Below are 26,327 nucleotides of genomic sequence, written 5' to 3' on the forward strand. Positions count from 1 at the left end.
GAGACTTGACCGAACCGATCCACCCCTCAGCCCCGCTCACCAAGGTCCTACTGGGGCCGCGGCGGGCCCTTGTCGCCACATACCTATAATTTAGCCCCCCAAGTGCTTTCCACATGGCCACGGCAAAAAGCTGGCCTCCATTGTAGGGGTCCGGTAATTGTAGTCTCGTTTAGAAAACTGCAAGTAGCAATTAGCAGAGAGTTGGCATTATACGGGGTAGGATTTGCATCCCCGCTGGGCGCAAAATGCTGTTTTAATATGGGTTTGTTTTCCCCACATGGAATTAGCTAAAGCGGCCTTTTATCGCATCCACACACCCAAACCAATGTCTGCCTACCTCTTGTCGCCCCTCTCCTCTTTTCGCCCTCTCCTTGTCTTCCTTTCTTTGTGTTTGTCCCTTCTCTCCTTTACCTGTAAACCACTCTCAGGTCACTGCTCTTTTTTTCTTTATGCTGAACAAGCATTTCTCCTTCCTCCTCCTCTAGAGGCAGTGGACATCCTGAAGGAGATGAAGGAAAAGGACGTGATCCTGAACGACATCCACATCACCTACATCTTCCACATGCTGAACGCCGTGGCGGCCAAGGGCGGCATACCCACGGTCCGCCGGCTGCAGGACACCATCTTCTCCCTGGGACTGGCCAAGCCCACCGCCAACCTCTGCTCGCCCGTGGTCACGTCTTACTTGCAGAGGTAACGCAAACGTCGTCACGAACCTCCAAAAAGCAAACCCTGGGTTTGCCAGATGAAGCTCAGAAACGCCAAATGCTCGTTGTGGTTTTGTGGCTCGGGTGAGTCCGCTAAACAGCCAACAAGCTCATGTTTGTTTTTCAGATCCGTTTCCTCATCTGCCAAAGCCTCTTGCCAGGTGTGTGCGCGTATATGTGTATCTCAATGAGTCACTCATCCCTCCCTATGATCATAGCCGAGGTTGTAGTCCGGGTCAGCGATTCAGAAAGGGAGAGGATGTTGAAATTGCTCATTTATGTTGGTGTGTGTTTGTGTTTTGAAGCCAGGCTTTTGTTTATGTGAGGATGCGCCAGCTGCAACCTCTATAACCCTCAACACACTTGATCTCCTGAAACACTTATGGCCATTCTTTGATATTGAAGTGTTTATGGTGTGATAATGTTCACAGAATTTACACCAGAAATATAAAACACAATCAATTTCTTTAAAAAAAAAAAAAAAACGGTTTCTCCTATTTCACAAAGAGTATGGTATAAAAAGAAATGCGATACCACAGTTTTTTATAACAATTATTTTAATTCATGTGCTCGAGCAAAAAAATATGTAATAAACTAAATGTAGTATTAGTTCTAAGGTGATTATTGCACTATATATTGCACTATATATATATATATATATTTTTTTTTTTTTTCTGTACTCTACTGTAACATGAGTACAGCAGACTGATGTTGGCTGCCTAATGCGCTAGCCTGCAACCCGCTACTGAATAGTCATGGCACTAGTTGCCTGCTAACTGTAGTTTTAAAGCTATTTTACTGTGATAATTTAATAAAAAATATTTTATTAATTCCACAGGAAATTAAATGAAATTATCAAAGTATTTTCAGAGAGTTTTTATTGGTGTTGGTGGCTGTGGACAGGAAGGAACTCCTTTTACTGCCTGTGGAAGAAACCTCAGACTGAAGAGAAATCTTGTCACTTTGACGTTTTTTTCTTTCATCTCATTTAAGCTTCAGATACACCAATATTTACCTGATGTAAATTAGGCTGACTGTGAAGGCTGTAGGTCCAATTCCAGCTTCCTGCTGTCATATGCTGATGTGTCCCTGGGCGAGGCACTTAACCAGTTCCCAAGCGACCTGCTTATCGGTGTGTAAATGGGTGACTGTGGCTCTATTGTAAAGCTCTTTACGTGGTCAAAGTGATTGGAAAAGCGCTGTATAAGTTCAGTTCCTTTACAATTTTGTTATGACCCTTAAAGAATAAAAATTAGAATATGTCTGTAAGCTGCAGGAGAGACCTGAAAGGAAACCTGAAAACTATAAGAACATCATGCTTGGTGCATCTACACTAAACATTTTGAATAGTTTTAAAACTTAAAATCCTTGATACCAATCACCATGCCTCCGGTTCCACCAAAGCTTTTTCTCCTAATGTAAATATTAGCAAACATTCAGTTCGGAGTCTCTCACCTTTCAACTCTATTCAGCTTGTGTATCTTGTATGTTTTTGTGCGAGCAGCTTTTACCTAGATCAGCTCATTAGCATGCTAATTATGCACAGGCCACTTAATTGGTGGATATACTATAGACATCACACACACTGTCCACATCCTTTCATACAGTTTATCATCATGTGCGTTGCTGCACATGAGGTAGACCTTTGGAAATGATGCTTACACACACACACACACACACACACACACACACACACACACACACACACACACACACATGCAGAAGGTAGCTCCCCTGCTGCTGTTTGTGTTGCTTTGACTCCGTTCTCCGGCACAAACAGAGCTTCCAGGTTCACGACGATAATCACTGCCTCTGCGAGATTAGCGGGCTAATTTACTCCTGGGTCATCAACGGCAGCCAAAACACAAGCATGAACACACAGCAGCTTACCGGCAGCCGGTGTTCCCAAATCAAGTGCCAGTTGTACTTCCTCCAGCTGATACTGCAGTAAACACACTAATGATCACGAGAGAACAAGATAGCTGCCCGTATCCGGTCATAATCAGCGGGGTGTTGGTTGGTGTGTAGGTTTCTAAGAGGGCCTTGTCCATGAGGCAAATCCACATCTGTACACCTTTCCTTTATTAGCTTTGAGAAGAAAAGAAAAAAAAACTTGGAATAGCTCATAGTAACCATGTATGTATTTTACACTTTGGGCATTTGGCTTGCACAGCTTTGTGGAATCAAATCCTTTTAGTTTGGTTGGTAAAGATTGGTTTAGTTATTTTATTGTAATCGGATTCCAAAAAGTGTTGGCAACCAGAAATTTCGCTTAACAATACCAAGCTCCGCCTCCACTCACCTGTTGTCGCACACTGCTGGTCAGATGGCCGGGAATATTCTCCTACTCTTTCCCATAGCTTACATGACAGACCAATTTTATGCATCGGAAATATTTCCTGCTAATATAAGCTTAGGTAGACTTGTGACTCTGTAGAGCACAGAATGGCTGCAAGGAACAATATTCTAAACATACCACTATCTACAGGAGGCGTCTTATTCTATATTTTTGCTTAACTGCATCAAAATAACTAAAACATCCTAGATTTATACATGGTTTTACAACCTTTAGGGCCTAAATTCATATTAATTTGACAACCAGATCTTAAATTACATTTCATTATGTCTGAAACTGTAATTGTACTGCATTTTCATTTATTACTTCTCTCTCCGGCTTTTAATTTTCTTCTTTTTTTTTGTAGAAATACATTCGCTTTAGTTATCTTTCTAGTTGAAGAAATTAGTTATAAAGTTACTAATATACAAAAGAAGGGAAACTCCAGAGCTAATGGAAATAAATTCATTCCAATACATTAAACCTTTTAAAATCATCTAACTCTGGCTGAAGATTGTACGTTTAGGTGATTGAAAACTTGCTGTTTTGTAATGTTACATGCAAAAGAACACGATTACCTTTAGCATGTGTGTGTATTTAAAATGAAACGGCTTAAAAATAGGGTTCAGTTATTTCCTACAACATCTTGCCAATAACTGATATCAGTCATTGTACCATGAAAGTCTCTACAGGATCCATGCTTACCAGATGTAGATCTTAAAACACCTTTTAGTTATTCCAAAATATTTTTATAATATTTATTTAATTAACTTCTCTCAGCAGAATGTTTTTCGTTTTTTTTTTTACAGGACTGCACTATAATTTGTGAAAATGTTACGGCTAGCCAGTTTCATACACTTTATCACCTTCAACTCTGTTGCATCTAAGTCCATGTCACTAATAATTCACTTTCAGAGAGAATACTTTCAGATTACTATATTTTTCCTCTTTCTAAAGCTCAGCTTTAAGTGTGAAATCTTCAGGATTGTAAAAAGAAAACAGCAAGCGGTTCAGTCAGTCTTCAGGGCAGGTTCAAGCAGCACAACACTTGACTTTTACAGCCCAGTTGAATCCGTCTTCTTGCTCTCTTCCCTTTTTATCTTCATGTTCTCGTCCCCACCTCTTCATTCCGTCAGTCAGCGGACAAACAGACGCTGGTGGTGGGAGGAGGGGATGGAGAGAAGTGATAAAAGAGGACAAAGCAGGCATCATTCCCGCCTGCACCCATCTCATCGCTGCGTCAGCGCTAATGACTTAATGAACACTTCTCCGCCAGATTAGCCCTTGACAGCCCATCACACGCGCCGCCCCGTTAGCCTTCACGCCCGTCCGCGCAGTATTGTGTGTGCTAACCTGCCACCGCGCTAGTTGGCAGCTAGCTCCGATTGCCATCCTTGAGGAAGTGATTAGCGACAGTAAATGCTAATGAGTCCAACAAAGTGAAGAGCTGGCAGGACGCATATGATAAGGCAGTAGTGGGATGATGGAGCACGAGGAGGCGGGCACAGAGCTGAAAAGAGATGAGCGGCTCACAGAAAAAGCCTAATTTACTTCCAAAGCTTAGGCCTAAAAGAACAAATGGAAACAGAGTGGCTAAATGGAGGCAAGTGATTTATTTTTTTTATACAAATAACAGAGACTCGGATAAAGAATGGATGAATGAACAATGCAGAACACGTTGAAAGACATGTTTTGCTCTTCAATAATTTATCTTGCGATATGAAAGATATAGATTACAATATTTATTATTTAAACTGGTTATGAAGTGCAGAATATTTGCTTTCTGTTTTTGCGTAAAGTTAGTCAGCTTCTCTCACTAACACGTAGGAAAAATGTCAGAAAATTCTGTTCCTTAGGAGTGAAAAAGATTAGTTCCTTTATTAGTAGGGGGAAAAAAACAATCATACAAAAAAAAGCAAAATCCTTACAATGATTAAAAAATTTTAATTTGAAGTCATCCAGTTTCACTTTGCACAATTGGTTTACTAAGTCTAAGGTTTTTTTTTTTTTTTTTAGATTTTGCAGTGGTATTATTGTGGAAATCTACATGACAAAGATGTTACATTACATTGCTCTCACATTACACTGTCCCTGTAAAGACATTATTTGCATAAACCAGATGGAGAATAACGGGTAATGTCAACTTTTATTCACAAGATTTTATTTGCTTTTTCTACCATGACAGAATGAAGTTAATTTAGTCACTAAGACACTCCACGCCAAGTACATGCAAAAATGGTTTGTAATAATTGACGACTACTCGCTTGTGTAAAATCAGCAAGGTTCAGTGGACAAGGAGTGATAGAAAATGGAAAATCCAAATGTCGAATCCAGTAGCATGGATATGGCAAGCCATTTTCTTTACCTTATCATTTGCTTCCTGCTACAGATACTTTTCAACACCTTGCATCCAAGCACAGGTGTTTGTTACGAGTGCGAGGCATTGTAGAAATTTAGAGTTTACTTCAAAGTGAAGAGATATTTTTTTTAATAGTCCTTCTAAACTGTGCTACTTTAAAAAATAAAAAACTGAGTATAGAACGTTTGTCTTTCTACTCTTTATTTTATACTTGCTGTACTTTTATATCAAAGCCAAAACCTAAACATGATTGCCTATACGCTGGTATCTGTGTCACTTGCATCAGAGCTAGTCATATTTTTAGATTTAAGCATAAATCCATCTCATGTTTGGGGATTTCTGGAAGCTGGCTCCCTCCCTCCCTCTATAAAGATAGAGATCAGAAATGCTCTGAAATAACAGGTTACGATTGGTTAAAATGAAATAACTTTCATGTTAGGCTGACACCTAATGTTCCTGTTTGTCGGCTGGATGTGGAATTGACTGGACCGCTAAATACCATGTTGCCACATCAACTTTGAAAAATGTTCACCTGCCTTTGTGTGACCACGGCTTTCACCCTTTTTACACAAAATCACCTGTTAAGGACGGGAATAATGTCAGTAATAAGTAAGTGCCATTCTAGCCCACATTTAACTGCAGGCTACTCGTGTCATGATCGCACTCTCATTTGCGTCTCGAGACACAGACACCTCGTTCTGGAGGACAGTGGCTTGATAACAGGCCTGCCCATCTCCCGTAAACAAAGGAACGGGACGGAGGCAAAGAAAAAGAGGAGAGGGAAGGGGAGGGCGGTGAAATAAGTCAAAATGAGCCTCCTTGTCTCATCCTTCAGGTTTCCACTGAGCAAATCGCTCGTTATTTTTTTTCAGGGCTTAATTGGCTGGAAAGTGTCTGACATGCAAAGTTGGGGACATTAACAGGGCTGTGTGCTGCAGTAAATGGCAACGCAAAGTGACAGTTAAATTGTACCTAGAGGGAAATTATCCATCTTTCGACATCTTTAGCTCTTTTTAGGGGGTGGATCAGCGGGCGGAGAGATGGGGTGTAATTGCAACGCCAGAATCTGTTTTTTTGCCAACAGATTTTTAAAATCCCTCATTAGGAAGAAGGGATTATGAGAAAGTGTTTAATGTATAAAAGATGGGACGGATCGATTGGGCATGCCTGTTGGCACTCTTGTGTAAAAATCCTTAAATTCATCTTATTTCAGCAGCGTAGACTGACCTTTCATTTGTGAATATTTACTTGGTTTGAGAAAAGAAACTCGCATACATAAACGTTTTAACAAAATCGCCAGTATTACAATTATACAAACTGGTTTTGCCAGCAGAAAGGACTTAACTTCTGTAATAATATGTAGGGCTTGTAGATAAACTTGAGCATTCCTGCTTACACAATGAATTTGATTTCTGTTTTGATTTCATCATATATTCTGAATTATCTTGTTGAAAAACCCACTTGTGGTCCATTTTCATTTTACCGGCTGAGGCCACCAGATTTATTCATTGTTTAGATTGCGAGCTATTTCAAAGAGTCAATGCGACCGTGCTTTCTGAAATTCTTAATCTTCCTGTGCACGTCTGTGAACTTGAGTTTCTTTGGCCTTCCTGAAGAGCAGCCATGTTTTTTCATTTGAATTGCAGTATTTCACTCAGAGACACTGATTTATAGAGGCAATGATGTTCAGGTTTGCTCAGAAGAGAAGAACTGAAATAGAAAAGAGTGATTTTCCCATCAGTGCATCAGGTTTGGTGTCCTTATGGTATCTGAGAGATGAAGTATGCAAATTATCCCAATACTTCCAAGATAAACACCTGAAGACCTGTAGTGTGCCATTCTTTTCTTTGGTCCTGCCTCATTTATTTTCTGGGTTATAAAATATATGGAATTGTAACAAGACATGAAATTAACTTCTAATGGCGTCATGGTCAAGTGATCAGTAGCGGGAACTAGAAAGTTTGAATGAGGACTAATGGGGTTCCTGTGGCTGGTGGAAGAGAAACAGACCCACAGCATTAAAGATCCTCCACCTTACCCAACAGTGAGCATCAGTACTTTAATATGCATTCCTCTTTTGCTTCATGCAAAACTGACAAAGAGTATTTATTTATTGCTGAAACACTCAATCTTATTCACGTCTGACCAAAGCACACAGTTCCAGTTAAAGTCCTGGTTGATTTTATCAAACTTCACCCGTTTATGCTTATAATAGGACAGAAAAAAGACTTGTTTTTGTCCTCCAATGGTACTTATGAAGACATGGTGTCGCCAACATGAACAGCATTTCCGTTCCCTAAAACTGAGCGTTGGAGATTTTGTTTCTGCCACCGCCTACTGCTATTGTATAATGAGAAGTAGTTAAAATACCAAGTGGTCAAAGAAATGGGAATCTGTCGGTTCATATGGATTATTAGGAGAAACTCTAAAGCTCTAAAGAAATACTTGATTATTAAGGATTTATATGGGTACTTATGGTTTAAAGCAATAAAAGATGGGTTTATTTTTAGATGTTTAACACATCTTTCATATTTGTGTACAGTCGAGTATGTGCAGGTAAGAAACGACCTCATTAGATCCTCACAGAACAAACCTTATAGCATGTTTGAGTGTCATCCCTCTCGCCCGCTCCTCCTCTCGTTTCCATAAGTCTCTTTGTCCCTCTTCTGAGCCGTTCAGTCAGACTGTTGTGCGGTTAAACAGCCTCTTGACTGGCGCAGCTGAATAATGTTGTGCCTCTTCATTTCAATTAGCGCTCCTCTTTGCCTTCCCGTCCCAATCATCGCCCCCGCCCGCCTCACCACCTCCATCCACTCCCGCCGCACAGAAGCCAGTGCCAAGGTCAAATGTTTCCTGTTTGCCCCCCTCCGGTGTTGTTGGTCGTTTCAGGGCGTGTTTTTGCATCTCCGCTTCTCTGATTGATTAGAGAAGAAAACACTTCAGAAATTACACCTGTTTGCTCTCAGCCCAACACTCACTCTTGTGTTTCTGCTCAGTCAGTCCTCCCCTCTGCCTCCCTCTCTCTCTACGAGTGCCCTATCTGCTTTGACCTCTGCGTGATTGACATGGTAATTACCCAATCAGCAGATTGATGGCAGCGCTGTCACAATAGAGGGGATTGAAGTGGTCTCTCGTGCACTTCCTCTCTTCTTCTCTCGTTATCCCTCCATCAGGAGCGAGTCCTCCCCTCGGCACGCCGCTTTTGTTTGCTGCGAGGAAGACCGGCTACGAGAGAGGATGTCATGAGAAGAAGGGCGCGAGCTGTGAAAGGCAGAGTGGGGGTCTCTAATGTTGTTGCCATATTTGAGCTAAATTGCTCGAGCTAGGGCGTGTGGTGGGGCAGGGGGGGTTCAGGTCAGAGTCGGTGCTGAGAGCTGACAGCGTGAAATCAGAAAGGCGATGGCGAGAAAGAGAAGTCAGAAAGGAAGTGTGAAGGTTGGGAGGAAAAGGGAAGTAAGGGATGAGGGAAGGTTGAGGAGGTTTTGGGTGGACAAAGAAGGGAAAGTTGGAGGCTGTGCAGAGAGGGTAAAGGTCAGCGGAGTCCTTTTATCTGCTGTATTGCTTCACCTCTAAAAGCCTGTCCGTAGAGTCATTAGCCCCACCAGGACAGGTGTGTGTGAGAGCACGCGTGGTTGTGTGGGAATGATGTATTGAGGCCAAAAGGCCTCGTCGCCCCGCAGTTGTGCTGTCATGAATTCAAAGGGCCTGTATTGTCGAGGCGGGTCATTGTGCTTGAATGGGAGGGCACAAGGTTAACGCCCCATGATACGCTCTTTATTCTCCACTGACACCGCTCTGTACATGAATGATTGGATGAACTCATTCTCACATTTTTCTTTTTCTCTGTGTGTGTGTGTGTGTGTGTGTTTGTCTGTCTTCATGCCTGCAGCAATGACCCGTCCGGAGCTCTCGATGCGGCGCTGGAGTATCACAAACTCTACAACCAGCTGCCGCGCATCCATGACATCACCGTTGCTCTGGTGAAGAAAGGAGATACAGATTTATTGCAAAAAGGTAGAACACTGACTTCTGATCTTTAGCTACGTTCAGTAGGAGACAAATCATTTGTTTTGGAAATGGCACAAAAAAAATCAATGAAACTAAACTGTTCTCTATGTCTGACTTTAAAAAAAGTGTAAGTTTCTCCATTGTGTTTATATATGCTAACAGTCCTCTTTGCCTTTAGACTTTTTTGGGAGCTGATGATATAGTTTTGTCAACTTCAGAGACAACATCTGTATTTAATGGACACACAGCTGTAGATGTATTTTAATGCAACACCTCAGACATAATACTATTATAAGGAAAAATCTAAACAGCTAGTATGACTTAAGGAGAACTGTGGGCCTCCATAAGTCTGGTTCATTGTTGGGTACAATCTCTGTTTCAGTCTGTAAGCAAATAATCACATCATGTGTCTAGAAAACTGGTCCACAACCTGCGGCTGCGGAGCCCCAGGTGGCTCTTTGGACCATCCACGACGGCTCTTGATATTTGACTAAAAAAATGCGTAAGCAACAGCTCTTAAAATTGAGATATAAAAAAAAAATTACTTTAGCAGCTTTTAGGTGGGAACGGGGGGTTTGCATAATATAAATCCTGCCTTAAATTTCCTCCACAACAGAAAGACGCAAGTACTAGTAGTATTGCTTTTTATTTGTTTAAATTATTTTTCACAAACATCAACGTCACAGAGAAGAAAATGTGTCAATCCTAATTTTGTAAATGTTTTATGTTTTTCTTTGTTTTAAGCAGACAAAGCAGAAATAAAATGGTGTTTTTTAAAAACAGGCCACAAATTTCCTATAGTAAATATTCATAAAAAAAAAACTTTTAAGTTGTCTTTTCACAAACGATTATGCACCATTTTGAATTTATGCAGCTGGCCTTGGAGCGCTGGCTTATCCGTGCTTCCTCATCTCTCTTCTCATCCCAATCTTTTTTTTTTCTTTAGTATTTGTTCTTGAGCTTCTCTATTCTTTTCTCCTCCACATGTCCATGATCCTCTTCCAAGTACACTGAGCACATGATCTGCTATGAGGAGTGTGCAGAAAATAAGTGTAGCTTCCTCAAGTTTAAACATTGAACATGAGAAAAGCGAGAAAAGCTGTACTTATCACTTCAGCTGCAACGCAACCTATTTCTTAAGCTAAGGTTAAGTTTCTCCTGAATGAGTTTAACTAAAAAAGATGCAGGATATTGATGAATGAGACCCTTTTCCTCTCCCTTAATACTCTAAACTATATTTTACTCAACAAACCCTGACGTATAACCTCGGTAAATAAAAAACCCATATGGAGTTGGAGTGTGTGCCACTTCCTTTAGTTTCCTGACTCTAACCTGTTACATTGCTGTTGTGTTTGCGCCCAAAGTGCTCTTTCAGCTGTAGCATTGAACACGCGTGTTAACAGGTGCTGGGGAATCCAGCAGAGCATAAGTGGGCCCGAAGGTCAGAAAGATTTATCACAGGGTCAAAGATGAAGCTACTCAACCAATCATATGTAGAGCAGCCTCTTTATACCTCAACTGCGGCGAGGTGAGAAATGTCAAGTCCAACGGGCCGCTGGGGTCCAAGTGGCTCTGAGTGCGTAAAGGTTGAGGCTGCGCAGTGGAGCACCTCTTCACATTTTTACTTTTGTGATGAATGCGGTCATCTCACCCTTAAAAACACAGTAACTTTTACAACACCTAGAACAGAATTACAACTCGCTGCCAAACTCTGACTCTTTAATGCTAAGTTCATTCCCACTCCAAACTCTACGACATTAAACATCGAGTCCCCCCACCCCTCAGTTTGAGGACTTTATAAGAACAAACTGAGCGCCTTTCACGCGTTCTGTGGGTTTATAGTAAATAAAACTCAGCCTTTTAAATGAACGGAAATGTGCTGAAACCACAGAGGTCGAGCAGATTGACCTACTATGACCTAACATTTGTGGTTGAATTTCAGACTTTAGTTTGAGAGAAGGATGTAAAACATTTAAATTTAAATAGAAAATCAGAGTTATCACTTGGAAATTAAATGCAGTCAGGAACTTGTGTGCAAACTTGTCTGTGTTTGATTTACACTTCTGCATGATTTAGCTCCCAAAGCACCACATTATTCTGCCTTATGGACAGAGGAAAAAATGAGCAGGGATTACCTTTATGTCCTTGGATTTGGCTGAATGTGCAGCTCCATTTGGATAACTGAAAACGTGTGTGTGTGTGTGTGTGTGTGTGTGTGTGTGTGTGTGCGTGTGCGCATACACGAGGGTGTGAGGGGTGCCTGTCCTGAAGCTGCTGGACAGAGATAGCCTGTAGCACTGAGCACAAGGCTTTAGCAAGTTCACAAGAGGAGAGCTTAGGTTTACGTTTGGGAATGTTTGCACTTGATCCAGAAGAAAACCGGACGCAGGTCTTTTATGCCAGAAGATTGGAATCTGAAGAAGTCGTTGATCTGAGTGAAGACATCACCCACCTTCATCAAATTAAACAAAATTTACGTCAAACGTTTGTGCTATGTCTGTTCAGCAAAAATTATTGATTGTGCCGCTGTCATTTTACTTTCCAGAGGTCATTAAAGGGTCAACCAGCCTCCAGCATTTACAAAATCAATTAACTTTGGTGTCTATCAACTGAAGTATGCTACAAATATTTTTGATTTTCAAGGTTAATCTCTGGTGACCTTTTTTTTCCTTCTAAATCTTAAAAATTATAACGACACAATTTAACTTTTGCTGTACAAACCAGCAGAAACATAGCACAGCTGATTGAGAGCACATTTTGTTTGATTGTCTGATGACCTCTGGAAACATTAATATCGTTAAAATGACAGACAAACAAAAATTGACACACATTTCATTTGATTTGAAGAAGGTGTTTGGGGACAACTTCACTCGGGTGGTTTTTTTGGTCTGTTTGAAGATCAGTTCTTTAATGTTCCTCCTCCTTGTCCTCCTCTCTCTCTCTTTTCAAAATTTTCTTTAGTGATGGACTTTGTCAGCCAGGAACGAGGAGAGATGATGATGCTTTATGATCTGTTCTTCGCCTTCCTTCAGACTGGCCGCTACCGGGAAGCCCGTAAGATCATTGAGGTGAGCACACATCTACACACACTGATGGTGATGTTCAGAGCCGGACTGGACCTCAACAAAGCTTTTAGTTTTCAGGGTGGAAACTAGAGTTTATATCGGCCCATAAGCCTCGTGTCCAAACCCAATCCAGTCCGACTGATTATTGTAATCACAGGCCCTAGTCCAAAGTAAATGAAATGTGTTATTTTAGAAAGCAGTGTAACTTCTCTCGATTTTAGTTAACGTCTTCCAGCTCCATTTTGTTTCTTGTTACTGCATCTTACTCACTTCCTTTACTTCCTCAACATGTTAAACTATTTACACTACAATAAGTAGATTAACACAACTTTACGTTGTGCGTCCTTATTTGGCTTTCTCTGTGTACGTAATGCAGGCTCATTAAAAACACGCCACAGAAGTCCGACCCGACCATCACGCAATTAATTCGGGTTCAGGCCATAAATCTAAACCCTAGTATAAACACTTACCCTAGCTTTGCATCACCTGTCACTTTGTACAAGACATGTTGCACTGAAGATTGTAAAAGTTTGAAAGTCTTATATCATGGCCTCAAATCAGCCATCGATGATCTATATGAGTTAAAAAAAAAAGAAAAATTTCAGAACCGTTACAGAGCACTTCCAAAATGGAGTTGGCTTCCTTTCGTTTTGGTATTGAGTCATCTGACCTGAATTATGGCATGTATATTTATATCTTTGTCCTCTCAAGTCCTGCTATAAGCCCCCTAGATTAGTGTGAGGAAAAAAGCGAGAGGCACAGAGAGCAGATAAGAAGTGATTTTTCACATGGATAAAACCAGAGGTCAGGGCACAGAAAGCAGCCACACACAGAGAGATTGATGAACAGATGAAAAGAGGGATGAGCCCGACATCAGAGGGGAAAAAAAAAGACAAGGCCATTAACGCTGCGATCAGGATGAGAACAAAGCGGAGGAAGGCATATCTGACCTCTTGATCTCTTGTCGTGGTGTGCTCTAAAAGACGGATTTGTCCCTCTTGAGGATTCAAACCCTCTTAGATGTTATCAACATGTTGTTGCCGCGGCTCTCATTCCCCTCATGCTGGATTATATGGCTGCTATCCTGCGTCTAATATCAGCTACATGCCAATGATGTGGGAGATTGTTGATGGCTGGGTGGCCTAGTCGAGGACCGGAAGGTGGCGATTCGAAATGCTGCTGAGATTAAACTCTGGACCGCATGTTTGGTCCAGAGAGTAGATATTTACTCATGGATAGATATGAAAAAGCATAATTAGCATAATTGACTAGCAATTTTCTCATGTAAAATATTCATCAATGTCAAGGGTGTTTAATAGAAAAGAGTGTACAGCTGGGTGAAAAGTGTTTTTTTGTTGGTCCTCAATAACGTCTGTAGACAATATGTGGGAGTTAGAAAAGTTTGAAAAAGTATTCAATTTGATTTGATCACTTTCTAAATCTGGGGTGAATATGTAAAAGAAAAGGAAAAACAGTGTTCCAAAACTGACAGGAAAAATGTAGAAAATTGATTGACTGTAGAATATTCACAACTAAAACCTAGTACTTTAGTTTAGTATTTTAACAATTAGAGGCCTAGTGGCTTGCTTGTAGTGCGTGCCACGTTTTTACAGAGACAAGAAGTGGAGAGTTTGTTTTCTTTTTTTGCTTTACTAAGCATTGAGTGTAACTTTGATTTGAACATGGTCACTTGCCTGGGCAATGGTGGAAAAATTTATTAAGTTTTCTGCTCAGTAGCTCAGCAAACAGGAAGCAGAGCAGCTTGGAGAGTGAAAGCGAAAGCAGGTTAGTCTCCACAAGCATCTATACAGTTGAACAAAATGATATTTAATTAATTATAAAAAATGCATCAGAAATGTGTGGGAGATTTCGCATCTTTTTTTTAATACTTTGACCTGTAGATATCAAGTTTAGAGTGTAGAAGAAAGGCACTTGGGGTGGGGGTGTTGTTGTGTTGTTGTGGTGGCGCAGGGGTTAAGCACACCCCACATACAGAGGCATTAGTTCTCAACGCGGCCGTTGCAGGTTCGATTCCCGAGCTGGTGACCTTTGCCACATGTCCTCTCTCCCTTTTCCTGCCATAGCACTTTCAAATGAAGGCCATTAGAGCTAAAGAAACCTTAGGAAAAAAAAAAAAAGTTAAGAGTGGGAGTGATGCCACACCCAATGAGTGACATCCAGGCAGCATCTTCTGCTTGTCTGAGATTGTGTCGCCTTGGTAACGGGTTCAAGAGGGTAATCGCATTCATGGTCCATACAGTATTTCATGACAATGGGTCAGAATGTAGATGGGCCTCTAAGTTGAGAGCTTTTTTATTTTTTCACAACAGCAGCAGCGCCTGCATTACTGCAGACAAAGCTCCGTTTCCCGATTCATCCCAACATCGTAAACAAGACATTAACATTTTTAAAAAACCAACACGGAGGGAGCAGTCCATCTTTTCCGGTCGACCACTGGATGAGTGACAGCAGTCCATAAAACTGAAAGCTGAGTTCATATTATAAACGTATGATCCTAAATAAATGGATTGGGGCCGTTAGCTTTACTAGCATGCTTAGTTTTCCAAAAGACTGAAAACATTTCCAAATCTTGCATGCTTCGTAACTGACAAAGATTTAAAGATAAAAAAGAAAAACCTGATTCCTGAGTTTGAGCTGAACATCGTCTGATTCTGATCCGATAAGATGATTTTTCAATTAAAAACCCCACTAATGTTTGCCTAATTATGTATTGTTTTTTCACTTAACTTTGCCAGTGATGAATACATTAACTCATCTGTTGTGGTTAAAAACCCAGCGAGTCATATCAACTCATTCTTCTGCAGTTTTCATGAAAGCGTTTTTGTTTTATTGAGCATAAAAAAAGGAGGAGGGAAGGGAAGGAGAATTTCACAGTCGCCATTTCAGCTAGCGCTGCTTCGACTGCAGAACAAAGTCTCTTAATTAAAAGTTCACTTTCATCCATCTGCTACGCTTACATTGCGATGAAGGCGACACTCGGGCGACTACAACAGAATCATATCGCTCATCGCTCAAATATTAACACTTACACACTCAGACGCACAAATACTTTTTTTTTATCCCTTTGAGAGCGTCAAGTGGCCGTCCAGTGTGGTGTCTCTCTTTAGGCTCTGTTTGGTATAATTGGCAGCTGATTAATCACAGCTAATTAAGTGTAATGATAGAGAAAGGTGGCCAATTTTGTGCTAAATGGTCACAGTTGGGTAGGGAGGGGACTGTCAGGTGGCCAGGTCCTATTATTGCTGCAGGAAGTGTGTGCATGTGTGTGATGGTCAAGGTTAGGTAGTATTGCTAAAGAGTGGTGAGCTATTATGTGTTTTTATGTTAGGGAGAGGGCTTGGATTGTGTGTGTGGGATAAGTGGTGATTAGTGCAATGGGGACATTAGGAACTGAGATGGTGAGGGTTTGTTAAGTGGAGGTAAGACGAGGTCATCTTTGGCCCTTTTTTTTGTTGTTTTATTTTGGAGAGAAGTTTCAATGCCACGAGAGTCAAAGAAAACTATTAAAGATGCAGCCGAGTGTGTTTACATTTGGTCGTCCTGGTAATCTGAATTGCTTGACATTTTTTTTTTTTTCTCCCTCCTTACTTTGATAGCGCCGTTGTTTTCTTCTCCCGCTTTGGATTCTTTTGATCGGCATCTGCATATGTCGGCGCCGCGGTTTCTTACTTCTGAGGTTTCCAGGCCCAGATTAGGGAGATTTCCACTGACTGATTCAGAATCCCAAACATTTCTGTGTGTGTGTGTTCTCCTGCTGCTTTGAGCCCTCAAGACTCTTCCAAGTAAAATGAATCTCAGGCAGAAAAAAAAAAAAAAAGATGGAGCGCTTGCGCTGAGCCTTAGTCTCTAAGAAGATTAGACAGACTGAAAGAGAGAGAGAGAATGAGTGAGTGCTACACATTTTAATTTGTCCCTTTGGCTGCTTGGGTAAGAACATAATGCCTTTGACTGGGACGGCTAGAGGGATGGAGGGGAACGGGAGGACAAGAGATTTGGAAGAAGGGGTAGAAATCTGGAAGGGATGACGGCAGAGAGGGCTGCTCGCAGAAAGAGATGAAGCTCATCTTTCCTTTACGTTTCCCTCCCTCTTAAAGCGTGACGGGTGCCCATCAAAGAGGCCAGCGGGGATTGAGGGTCGTTGATCCGCTGTCAGATTAACGTCCCGGCCTGATCGTTCTGTGTTCTCTGCTCCCAGATTACCGAGAAGAAGAGAGAGGGAGAGTGAAATTTCTCAATCCCAGTCTTATTCAGATTGTATCAAAGCCCCGCAGGGGACAGATGAAATCCTGATCGCTCTTATTCCACGATAATAATCATGTAGGCTCTGGACGTATCGGGCTAAATCGCTGCTACATGAGCCTGCAGATCAATCTATGTCAGACCTTATTGACAGCAAAAAATGCTCCGCTTATCTGCGTATCATTGGTGTTTGAAAAGTAAAAACAAATCTCTGGAAAATGGAGGACGACAGATGCCAGGGACAGCGTTTTAATCCTCTTTTGTTTTGTTGTTGTTTTTTTTTTTTTTTTTTTTTTCATCTTTTGTCTGTTTTATGCCGTGGCATCATTTTAAATTTTCTATCTGGTACTAAGAATTCACTTAAAACTGCATAATGCTATTATTGAAATTGCGTGTTGGTTTTGTGTCGCTTCTAAACCTGGTATCCATGACTCCTAACCCTCAGAGTGAAGCAACGATGGATTTCATCTTTTGAATCTAATTCTTGTTTTTAAAAGTTATTGAAGCCGTATTTTGTGCTGTCAGTCCTTCTTGAAACAAAAGATTAAAATTATATGGCTTAAAAGTAAGATTTCTTTTTTTTTTCCACATCAAATCCAATTTTAATCAATTTTTACAATAAAAAAGAAATTGCAAGTGACGGAAAATATTTCTGAAAAGTATTTCAATCCCTCTTTGTTAGTTGGACGATGGACTATTAGGGCCAGCTTGCAAGAATTTTTTATTATGAGAATATTGTCATATTGTCAAAACAAGCAGAATAAACACAACAGGAATGTCTTAAAATTAGTAGAGAAAAAGTCGTTTTAATGAGAAAAAACTTGAATAATACATTTTTTGTTATTTTTCATGTTGGAGTTCTCATAAAGTTACTTATACGTTCTCCTAATATGAAGACTTTATTCTCAAATTACTACGACTAATAACATTGTGACTTTTGGTCAAAAAAAAAAAAAAGTCAGTCCTTTAAATTCCATCAAAGACGCTCGTCAGTAAAGACTGAAGACTGAAGTAAGACACTGAAGTATGGAAACATGACGAGTGCATCGGTTTAAAAAAGAAAGTCCTGATTTTCCAGAAATGGAAATGGATTTCATTTCATTTAGAAATGAAATCTTCAAAAACCACAAATTCAATGAATCGATAAAATCGATCAATCGCCCAGCCCTAGTTCAAATAAAGGTTTATTTTTTATGAGTTTCCTGCCGTTCCTAAGTCTGTTTTTTATTTATGTATTCTGGAACTGTATCCTTACTGATGAAGGGTTTTAAAGAGATAAAATTAAGAAATATAAATCATTTTTAAAAAGTGTGGAGAACCTATACGAAACAGAACAGAACATCATTAACTAACCAATACACAATTTTAAGTAAAATACCTGATCCAAATGCTAAGGGCGACCCAAAAAACCAGAAAAACAACCAAATAAAGCACGTTTTCCAAAACATCAACGAGCTACATGTACGGGGGCACAATATTGCCATAAATCATATTGTTTTGGCTTCATTTTAATCTGCGTGTCTTGGTCTTTGATGGTACGAGTGGAAAGCCCCGCAGAGGCTTTCCACTGTCCAGAGGCCTGTCAGCTCATAATCCAGCAAAAAGCTATTTTTGTAAACACATTTCAAAACAAGTGAAATATTAAACTCTATTCATTCTACCCTGAAAATACTCCTAAAGCATCCCTAAGCTTTTTCAACCTTTGTTTTGATTCTGTCTGAATAATGATTACTCTTCTTTGTTTTGTTTTTGTGCTTTTTGAAGAATTAAAAAAATTCCTCCTTATGTAGAGAGATTTACACATTTTAGCTTCAACCTAATTGGTAAAAAGTAATTTATAAAAAGCTGAACTGCTGGTGTTTTTTAACACAACACGGTGCAACATCCAACCAACACGTGCTTGTTGAATATCATCTCGTTTGTTTTGTTAGACCCCTGGTTTGAGGGCGAAGCCTGGACGCCTGCAGTGGTACGCAGAGAAATGCATCGCTTCTAATCAGGTAACGAATGCATACGCAGCATTACATAAAGTACGGGGAAAGATTCTGGTGCTGATTGGGTTCATGTGTTTCTTGTAGATGGAGGCCTTGGAGCAGATGGTGGAAATGACATCCAAGCTGTTTGAGTGCGACAGAGACGAGATGTACAGTTACATCCTGAGGCTCTGCAGTGAGTCTTGTCCTTCGTCTGTCCCGTTTCTGTTCGTCTCCGTTTGTGTTTTTGATGGGTTTGCACCCGCCGCTCCTCGGCGCCCCCCGCTCCGTTGACCTCCCGTATCTGCCGTGCTCTCCGGCGTGCCAGGCTCTCTCCTCAGCGTGTGACTGAGTGGGATCGGTCGAGGCGCGGTGTGATTGCCGCAGCCCCGAGCCGGGCTGATAACAATTGCGATTGGAGTGCTAAAGCTGATTGTCATTGTCCCGTTGCCCCCACTCCTCTCCACACACACGCGCGTCGTAGTTGGCGTGTTTGATAAATTACAGCGTAGTTGAGGGTGAGTCAGTTGATCAGATTAGAGCTCTGATTGCCTTCTCCCAGCATGAAGCGCTTTGTCGCAAATTGGCCTGCGGGGAAAGAACAGGAGGCGGGCCGACCACTCGGCCTCGCAGGTCGCCGTGTCACGCTCTTAACCGATAAATAAACCTTTCACTGATTAGGTTCTGGTTGTTTTCAGAGGAAACCAATGACTGGCAGAAGGCAGAAGCCACATGGACCAAGATGCAGGAAGAGAACGTGATTCCCAGGGAGAGGACCCTGCGCTTACTAGCAGACATCCTGAAGAGTAACCACCAGGAGGTGCCCTTCGAGGTGCCTGAGGTAAAACTCCAGGCTCAAACGGCTCTAAAATGTCTTGTTAGACAGAGTTGGATAACTTACTTTCACTGTTAGACAAGCAGTGGAAAAACAAGGATTAGGAGAGACTTGCATTCGTCCATAAAATACCTGGTCTTTGCATATTTGTATTTATATTCTGACCACTTTAGAAATCTGCTATGAATCCTGCATCCATTCTGCACTATCTGTCTGTCTGATCTCCAATTTTTCCTTCATAATGGTCTTAAAAAGTTTTAAATTTGAGTTGGTGAAACCCTGAATAAGCAAAAATGTTAAAAATAGCTGCATGAATATGGAAAATCTAAATGTCTGCAATATTTTGTAAGTTTGCAGACTGTGTGATTACCAAGACCTAAAACACATCTATTCGTAACACCGTGGTCCAGTCATCCTAATATTTTCAAACTCATGATACAACAAGTTAGTCTTTTATTTTTAATAAAGCTAACTGAATAGATTATTCAGAGAGGCCTCTAATTGTTGAAGCTGCCAAAAAAAAAATCAAAAAACCCTCCAACTCTTATCAGCTGCTCTCCAAACCGCCTCCCACTTTGCTCCACTTTAAGCTTCTGTTCATTACATGCAGAGCAAACAGGATTGAAGCTCTGATCTGATGTGTAGTCAATCAGATGAGCTGGCTGGTGAGAGGAATTACAGATTGATCTGTCTGTAAATCTGTAATGCCCGACTAATTTAGCCCGCAGCTAAATGCCGCCATATGGCTGCAGCTTGATGCTCAGCTGGACTGAAATTAAGAGAGAATCTGAATTTTAATTTGGAGTTAAAAGAAGCTGGACTGTTGCTTTAAAATCTGCTACTGCTGCTGCTCCATTCCTCCTCAGATTTGGTTTTTTTTCCCCCGTATCTTCACTTTGCATGCTCCAGCAGCAAAGTGTGATGAGACAGGAAGTGATTGCTGTTGCCTGAAGCGATGAACTTTGTGACCCCCGGGGCTCTTCGGTTGACACTTCCCGCTCCGACACACAAACTCTCTGACGCACACGCTCTTCTCTTGCCCTTGGGGTGCCAGACCTAATTTGCCCCCAGCCAATACAGCTTAACCCCCTCCCCTTGCAGTGGCACGGGTGAGCGAGCATCACGGGACCCCGGCCGGCGCTGCCGCGCTGCTATGTACACACCATCGCACGGCCGCTCGACGGTGTTCTCAGGGCGGCCGTAGCTGTGTTTTGACGGAAACTTCACACTCTGTTTTAGCTCTTTGATCTCGTGTGTTTCCTTTGCAGACTTGGTACGAACAAGCCGCCTCCCCCACGCAGCAGGTCGAGTCACAGCCGCCCCTTCTGGAAGCCGATGGTTACCAGAGCCGCCTGCTGACGCTCTGTAAGAAGGGCAAAGTCAAAGGTAAGCAGCAGGAGGTCCGAGTGATGTAGTTGCATGACATAGAAAACACGAGATGTCACATTTATAATGGGTAAAACTAACCATATATTTTATTACTAGGTAATAACTTTTCCCCAAAACTCCCATTTGGCTCCTTCTCAAAGTTTCTTCTTGCACACAAGTCATATTTTTGTAGCAACATGTCAGAAACATTCGTTTAACTTGAGATATTTGGACTGGAAACTAAACAAAAATACTCTTTAAGATTTTTAAGGTTTTCATACACCTTAGTTTTTTGGTATTGGGTAGTTCTTAAAGAATATTTTGAAATTCTCCCTTTACTGAATGTTTTTTATTTTTATTTTCTATTGCAGAAGCATTGGATGTTGTGAAGGAGGTGGATGAAAGGGGCGTGGCCCTCGGCAGTCTTTCATACGACCACGTGATCCGAGCTCTGCTGGCTCAGGGACACATTGAGGACGCCATGGTGGTCAAGCAGCTGTAGGTGTCCCGGCCACTGATCCTGTAACTCATTTCAGGTGTAGTGAGTTAAACACAAACGCAGATGGTGAGGACTTCACGATCAGACCAAAGAACCACTGGTGATGTAGAAAACGAGGGCTGCACAGAATTGGCAAAACTGCAGCTGGTATTTTGTTGCTGAATAATTTCCAAACTTTCCATCTTTCTTGTCTATCAACTGGTCTTCTCAGTTCTCTTGATTCCTTAAGTGACGCTCTAAGCAATGAGGTGTTGGGCATTGTGAGGCTCAGTTAGTAGAGAACATGCACGGAGGCTTTAGTCCTTGACACCTTAACAGGGTGTCTGCGCACTCTTAGAAAGTCTTAAATACATGTTTCTAAAATTGAGGCCTTAAAATATCTTCATTAAACAAAATGTACATAACAGGTCTTATATTTTGTCATGACAGGGCTATTTGATTTCATACATTCTCCTATATGTTGTTTTTTTATTGTCTCAGGACTTTTTATTACGCAAAGGTTTGAGTCAGGTAGACATCTTTATTACGTGACCTGAGGCAGATGAGGCTACCGGTAACTAGCTGCTAACATACTCTTGCTAGCTAGCTAGTTTTTCTACATCTGTTACTGGTGATTGGCTTGACAGACGGGGAGAAACGAGACAGGGAGAAACGAGACAGAGTGTCAGGCAAACCCAACCCCACCCAACAGGATGTCACAGCGGCAAAAGTTTAACATTTTTCAATTTTCTTTTGTCGCATTATGAGCGCAAAATTTTATGTGAACTTGGCTGGAGGAGGGCAAAAGATTGTTGCCTCATTGTGCAACTTCTACAGGTGAAGGCTTATGGAGAAATGTATGACAAAGCGGCTGCTCAGAGCCGCAAAGAGACCCCAGAAATTTAACTATTTTTGTCATGCTTAGTTGCATAAGAGCAGTATCTCATAATCATGCCCTTTATTTATAGATTTTTCTCTCTTAAATTTCGTTAAAAGTCTTCAAAAGTCTCAAATTTGACTTGCTGAAAACCTGCCGAAACCAAGCTGAAGCAACCAAAGTTTGAAAGGCCTTCGGAAAATGTGTGATCAGAAAAAAAATATTACGTTTAAAATATTTTTCGCGACTATTTGGGTAAACATTCCCCTCTCTTTAAGGACAGATGGTTCGTCTCCATGTTGTGGCTCTGAAAACAGAATAACACCAAACTGAACACGCAACGTATTTAATTCTCTGCTCCCGTCCCGCTCATCCTCCGCCTGCGGCCGCTGAGGACACATGACGTTCAAACCGCTGCTCCTCAGCAGACACGAGGATTATACGCGGATTGCCTGTTAACACACTCAACGCCGCTGGAAACGAACAATAGTTTGCTCTAAGCCGCAGGATACAGAAACACTCGGATGTCCAGATTATTTTCTGGGGAGGGTTTTCTGAGAAGCTCCGTCCTGGAACGTCAGTCTTCTTCCAATTAGAGATGTATCATGTGTTGCACAGTTGCTGGGTGGAGAGGCGGGGGTCATATCGGGGCTCCACGGCCGAAGACAAATGGACAAAAAGATCCGAGCTTAAAGCAGAGCAGATCTCCAGCTTGGGCGTTTTTTGGGGGGTATTCTCCCTGCATTTCCTTTATCTCCTGTTCTCCCCTTTTCAGCGCTTTCTTTCCGCAGAAGAAAACACAGAAGCAAAGGAGATAATCACGTAATGACACACACCAAGAGGGGAGCCGCGGTGGCTAAATTGGTACAGAAAGAGGAAAAGAGAAGAAGAAAAAAAAAAACATGTAAAAACATCCATTACACTATCAGCCTCTTTCCCGCTCTGTTTTCTCAGCTCTCTACGCGGTTCGGTCTCTTTTATTACAAATATAATCATATCAATTTTCGAGCCGCGTTTCTACAAGCGCGAGGAAACATGAGTGATAACCCATCTCCAGCCTCTGCTTGAATTGGTTTATGGCATCCCCGCCTGGATAAAAGCAGAGTTTATCTGCGCTCTTAATGAGAAGTGAAATGAGCTGAGAGGAGAGTCGAGGGAAAGATGGAAATGTGTATATAAAAAAAGAAAACAGAGGCTAAATGGGAAAGGAGGAGTGAATGAGAGCTAGATTTAATCATGTATGAGGATAATGAAGACGCTACAGGCTTTAATTCAGATTGTGTGTGTGCGTGTGTGTGTGTGTTTTAGGGTAATCTGTGTAGAATTGAGCAGTTGGGTCCTTATGGTGAGATTAAGGGATTGAGAGATAGAGGAAGAAGCAAGAGAGAAATTCATTGGCTAAAAGGCAGGAGAAGGTGAGAGTGAAGGCGGAGGGTGTGTGTGTGTGTGTGCGTGTGTGTGTGTGTGTTGGAGGAAGGTGAGCCACGGACACCCTCAAGAGATTTTTTTTTCTTCTCCCGCTCGATAAGAATAATTCTACCCCCTCTCCGGTCTGCTCGGCTCGTCGGCCCCCCAGCAATCAGTCAGCGACCCTGTTACCGCTCCAATCTTCGGCTTGACCCCGTCGCAGCAGCTGCCGGATGCTGCTTGGCCTGGTGTCGTCGTGGCGATAAGGATTGCCAGCCTGATGCTCAATTGAGCGCGAGGATTAATCTGGTTGTGGGGCTATAATGATAAATAAATTAAAAAATAAGAAGAAGCAGGAGGCAAGTTTGATTGAGGTTTTAGTGGCGGACAAAAAAAAAAGAAAGGAAGAGACACCTCTCCCTGGAAAATGATGGAGAGGAAGAAGCTCCCACAGGCCTCAGTTGGCCTCTTTTTTTCTACATTTTGTTACAGATGGCTATAATTAATTTTATTAAATGTGGATCAAACTCGAGACCCACGGGCCAAATCCGGCCCAGCAGAAGTTTTCATGCGGCCATCTAGACTCTAAAAATAAAACCTTCCAGATTACAGCTGTCTGTAAATCAGCAGTTTTGTCTGCTGATTACATCTTCATGTAATCTAATATTATTTAAATTCAAAAGAAACTGAGTTACCAAGACCAGGCAGTCATGAGTCTGTCATACCACAACAGTCTTCAGTCAGAGGCCTCTTCAGAATCATTGTAAGACTGACTGCTACAGACACTTATCCCCTCTGGGATAAATAAAGTATTTTTGTATTTAATTTAATCTGAATTTAGCAGTTTTGAGTTGGTACTTTGCTCACTGTGGTTTAGGAAATCGCTCTGAGGTGCACCTGAGCATCATTTTTAGGTCTGGACTTTGACTGAGCCATTCTAAACACAGGAATATTTTTTTAATCTGAATCATCTCATTGTGGCTGAGATTGAAATTGCACGCAAGCCGACTCTTCACAAATTTTGGTGCCTTCTGAAAGAAATGGGTTGCATTAAATTTTATTAAGGGGTATCAGAGTGAAGGTGGCTGAGTGAAAATGCATGGAAAACTTGAAAACCATACATTTTCCTTTCTCTTAGCAATTATTCTCTGCTTTATAATACTCTGTGCATTGAGGGTTGAGGCTTTCATGTGAAAAAATTTACAAAAAAAAAGTTATAAATACTTTAGCGAAGATCTGTACAAACCAGATCTTAAGGATCTTCCCATTTATGATGACATCATTCAAGTGATTGATATGTGTGTGTTATATTGGGGTCACAGCAGGCGTCGTATCAGAGGTTCAGACTTTCCACCAATCAGATTTGTCCCTATTGTCTTGAGATCATGTGTTTATCCCCTCTGCCCCGTTTTTCCTCTAAATGTGATGCCTCATAACGATGCACAATCTAAAGCCTAAGACGACACGTATATAGTTCAATCATCGCAGATTACAAAGATTTGACCCTAATGGAACAACACTGCACTATCAGCTTTTAGAGCTGGAAATAATGGACTTCCTTGTAGAGTCGGTCAAACATGGATGAAAATCTACCATGTGTACACGATCTAATATCAAGTGGGGGAAAAAAAGATGAGTCCTTTTCATTTTCATAGGTACAACTCGCCCTTCGCGGGATTACATGACTCAGAAATGAAAACCCGAGGCCACTCTGGTGGCTCCCGGCACGCTACATGCGCGGAAACTTGCCTTTGTTTTAATTAACGTCACTTGTAAAGATGATCTCATGGCGAAGTGGCGGATTTTCTACACGCTAAAACACGGGGAGAAAAATTACTTGATTCGATTTGCCAAATGAAACACCTGGAAAAAAAACAAACAAAAAAAACAACTGTGTAGCGATGTGAGATACTGATGCAGGAATTGTCTGCAGGTAATACGAACATGAAGGATTTCTGCACAGGGATTACCTGCTGAACCAACAAACACCCAATGAAGTCACAATCCATAACGGTTGTTCCTTTCACGCAGCATTTATCACACTTACTGGCAGCCATCCTGAAGATAATAGCTTACCTTTTATTGTAGTAACAGAACCTCACTGAAACAATTTGAGCAGTCTGACCTGCGAGCGCATTTATTCAGCAAAGGGAAAAACGTCTCCGGTTGCTAACAGAATAGCAAAAGCTGGCACAGATTTTTTTTTTTTAAGCATGCATGAAGATTTTCATTCTAACAAGATTCCTAAAGCTTGTGGGAGAGAGACAAGCCCGCAGCATCACAAATCCTCCGTCATACTTAATAAAAGGGAGGAGGTTCCTTCTGACATTTAGATCCACTTTCACTTTTTCTTCCTTCTTTACTCTTTGCCATCTTCTCTTTGTTGTCCTTCCTTCCTTTTTCTTAGCTTAATTTAAAGTGTCCTCCTTTCTTTACTTCCTTGTATCCTTTCTCCCTTCCTTCCACACTCTTTTATTTCTCCTTCCTTCCTTCTATACTTCCTTATATCTTTCTTTCCATGTTTCCTTGTAATTTTCAAATTTAAACCTTGTCCACTGTAGAAACATCTGCTTTCCAATCACAGTGAACTTTAATCATTTATGTTTTGTTCTTTTAAATGAACATAAAGGAACGTGAATGCTGGAAAGCTTGGCC

The 26,327-nt window shown here is 41.4% G+C and overlaps 1 protein-coding gene across 1 annotated transcript in view; it reads left to right on the forward strand.

Moving 5' to 3' along the window:
• The window catches only part of lrpprc (leucine-rich pentatricopeptide repeat containing), a 68,468-nt gene that overhangs the window by 27,482 nt on the left and 14,659 nt on the right, over positions 1 to 26,327 (forward strand). Inside the window, exons 23-30 of the mRNA XM_008428723.3 lie at positions 486 to 693; positions 9,291 to 9,415; positions 12,371 to 12,477; positions 18,666 to 18,734; positions 18,813 to 18,903; positions 19,406 to 19,548; positions 20,811 to 20,928; positions 21,282 to 21,408. Of these exons, the coding sequence (XP_008426945.2) occupies positions 486 to 693; positions 9,291 to 9,415; positions 12,371 to 12,477; positions 18,666 to 18,734; positions 18,813 to 18,903; positions 19,406 to 19,548; positions 20,811 to 20,928; positions 21,282 to 21,408 (988 nt within the window). The remainder of the gene's footprint in view (positions 1 to 485; positions 694 to 9,290; positions 9,416 to 12,370; positions 12,478 to 18,665; positions 18,735 to 18,812; positions 18,904 to 19,405; positions 19,549 to 20,810; positions 20,929 to 21,281; positions 21,409 to 26,327) is intronic.

The sequence above is a fragment of the Poecilia reticulata genome, chromosome 15 (assembly GCF_904066995.2).
Source record: "Poecilia reticulata chromosome 15, P_reticulata-male-v2, whole genome shotgun sequence".
Taxonomy (NCBI): Eukaryota; Metazoa; Chordata; class Actinopteri; order Cyprinodontiformes; family Poeciliidae; genus Poecilia; species Poecilia reticulata.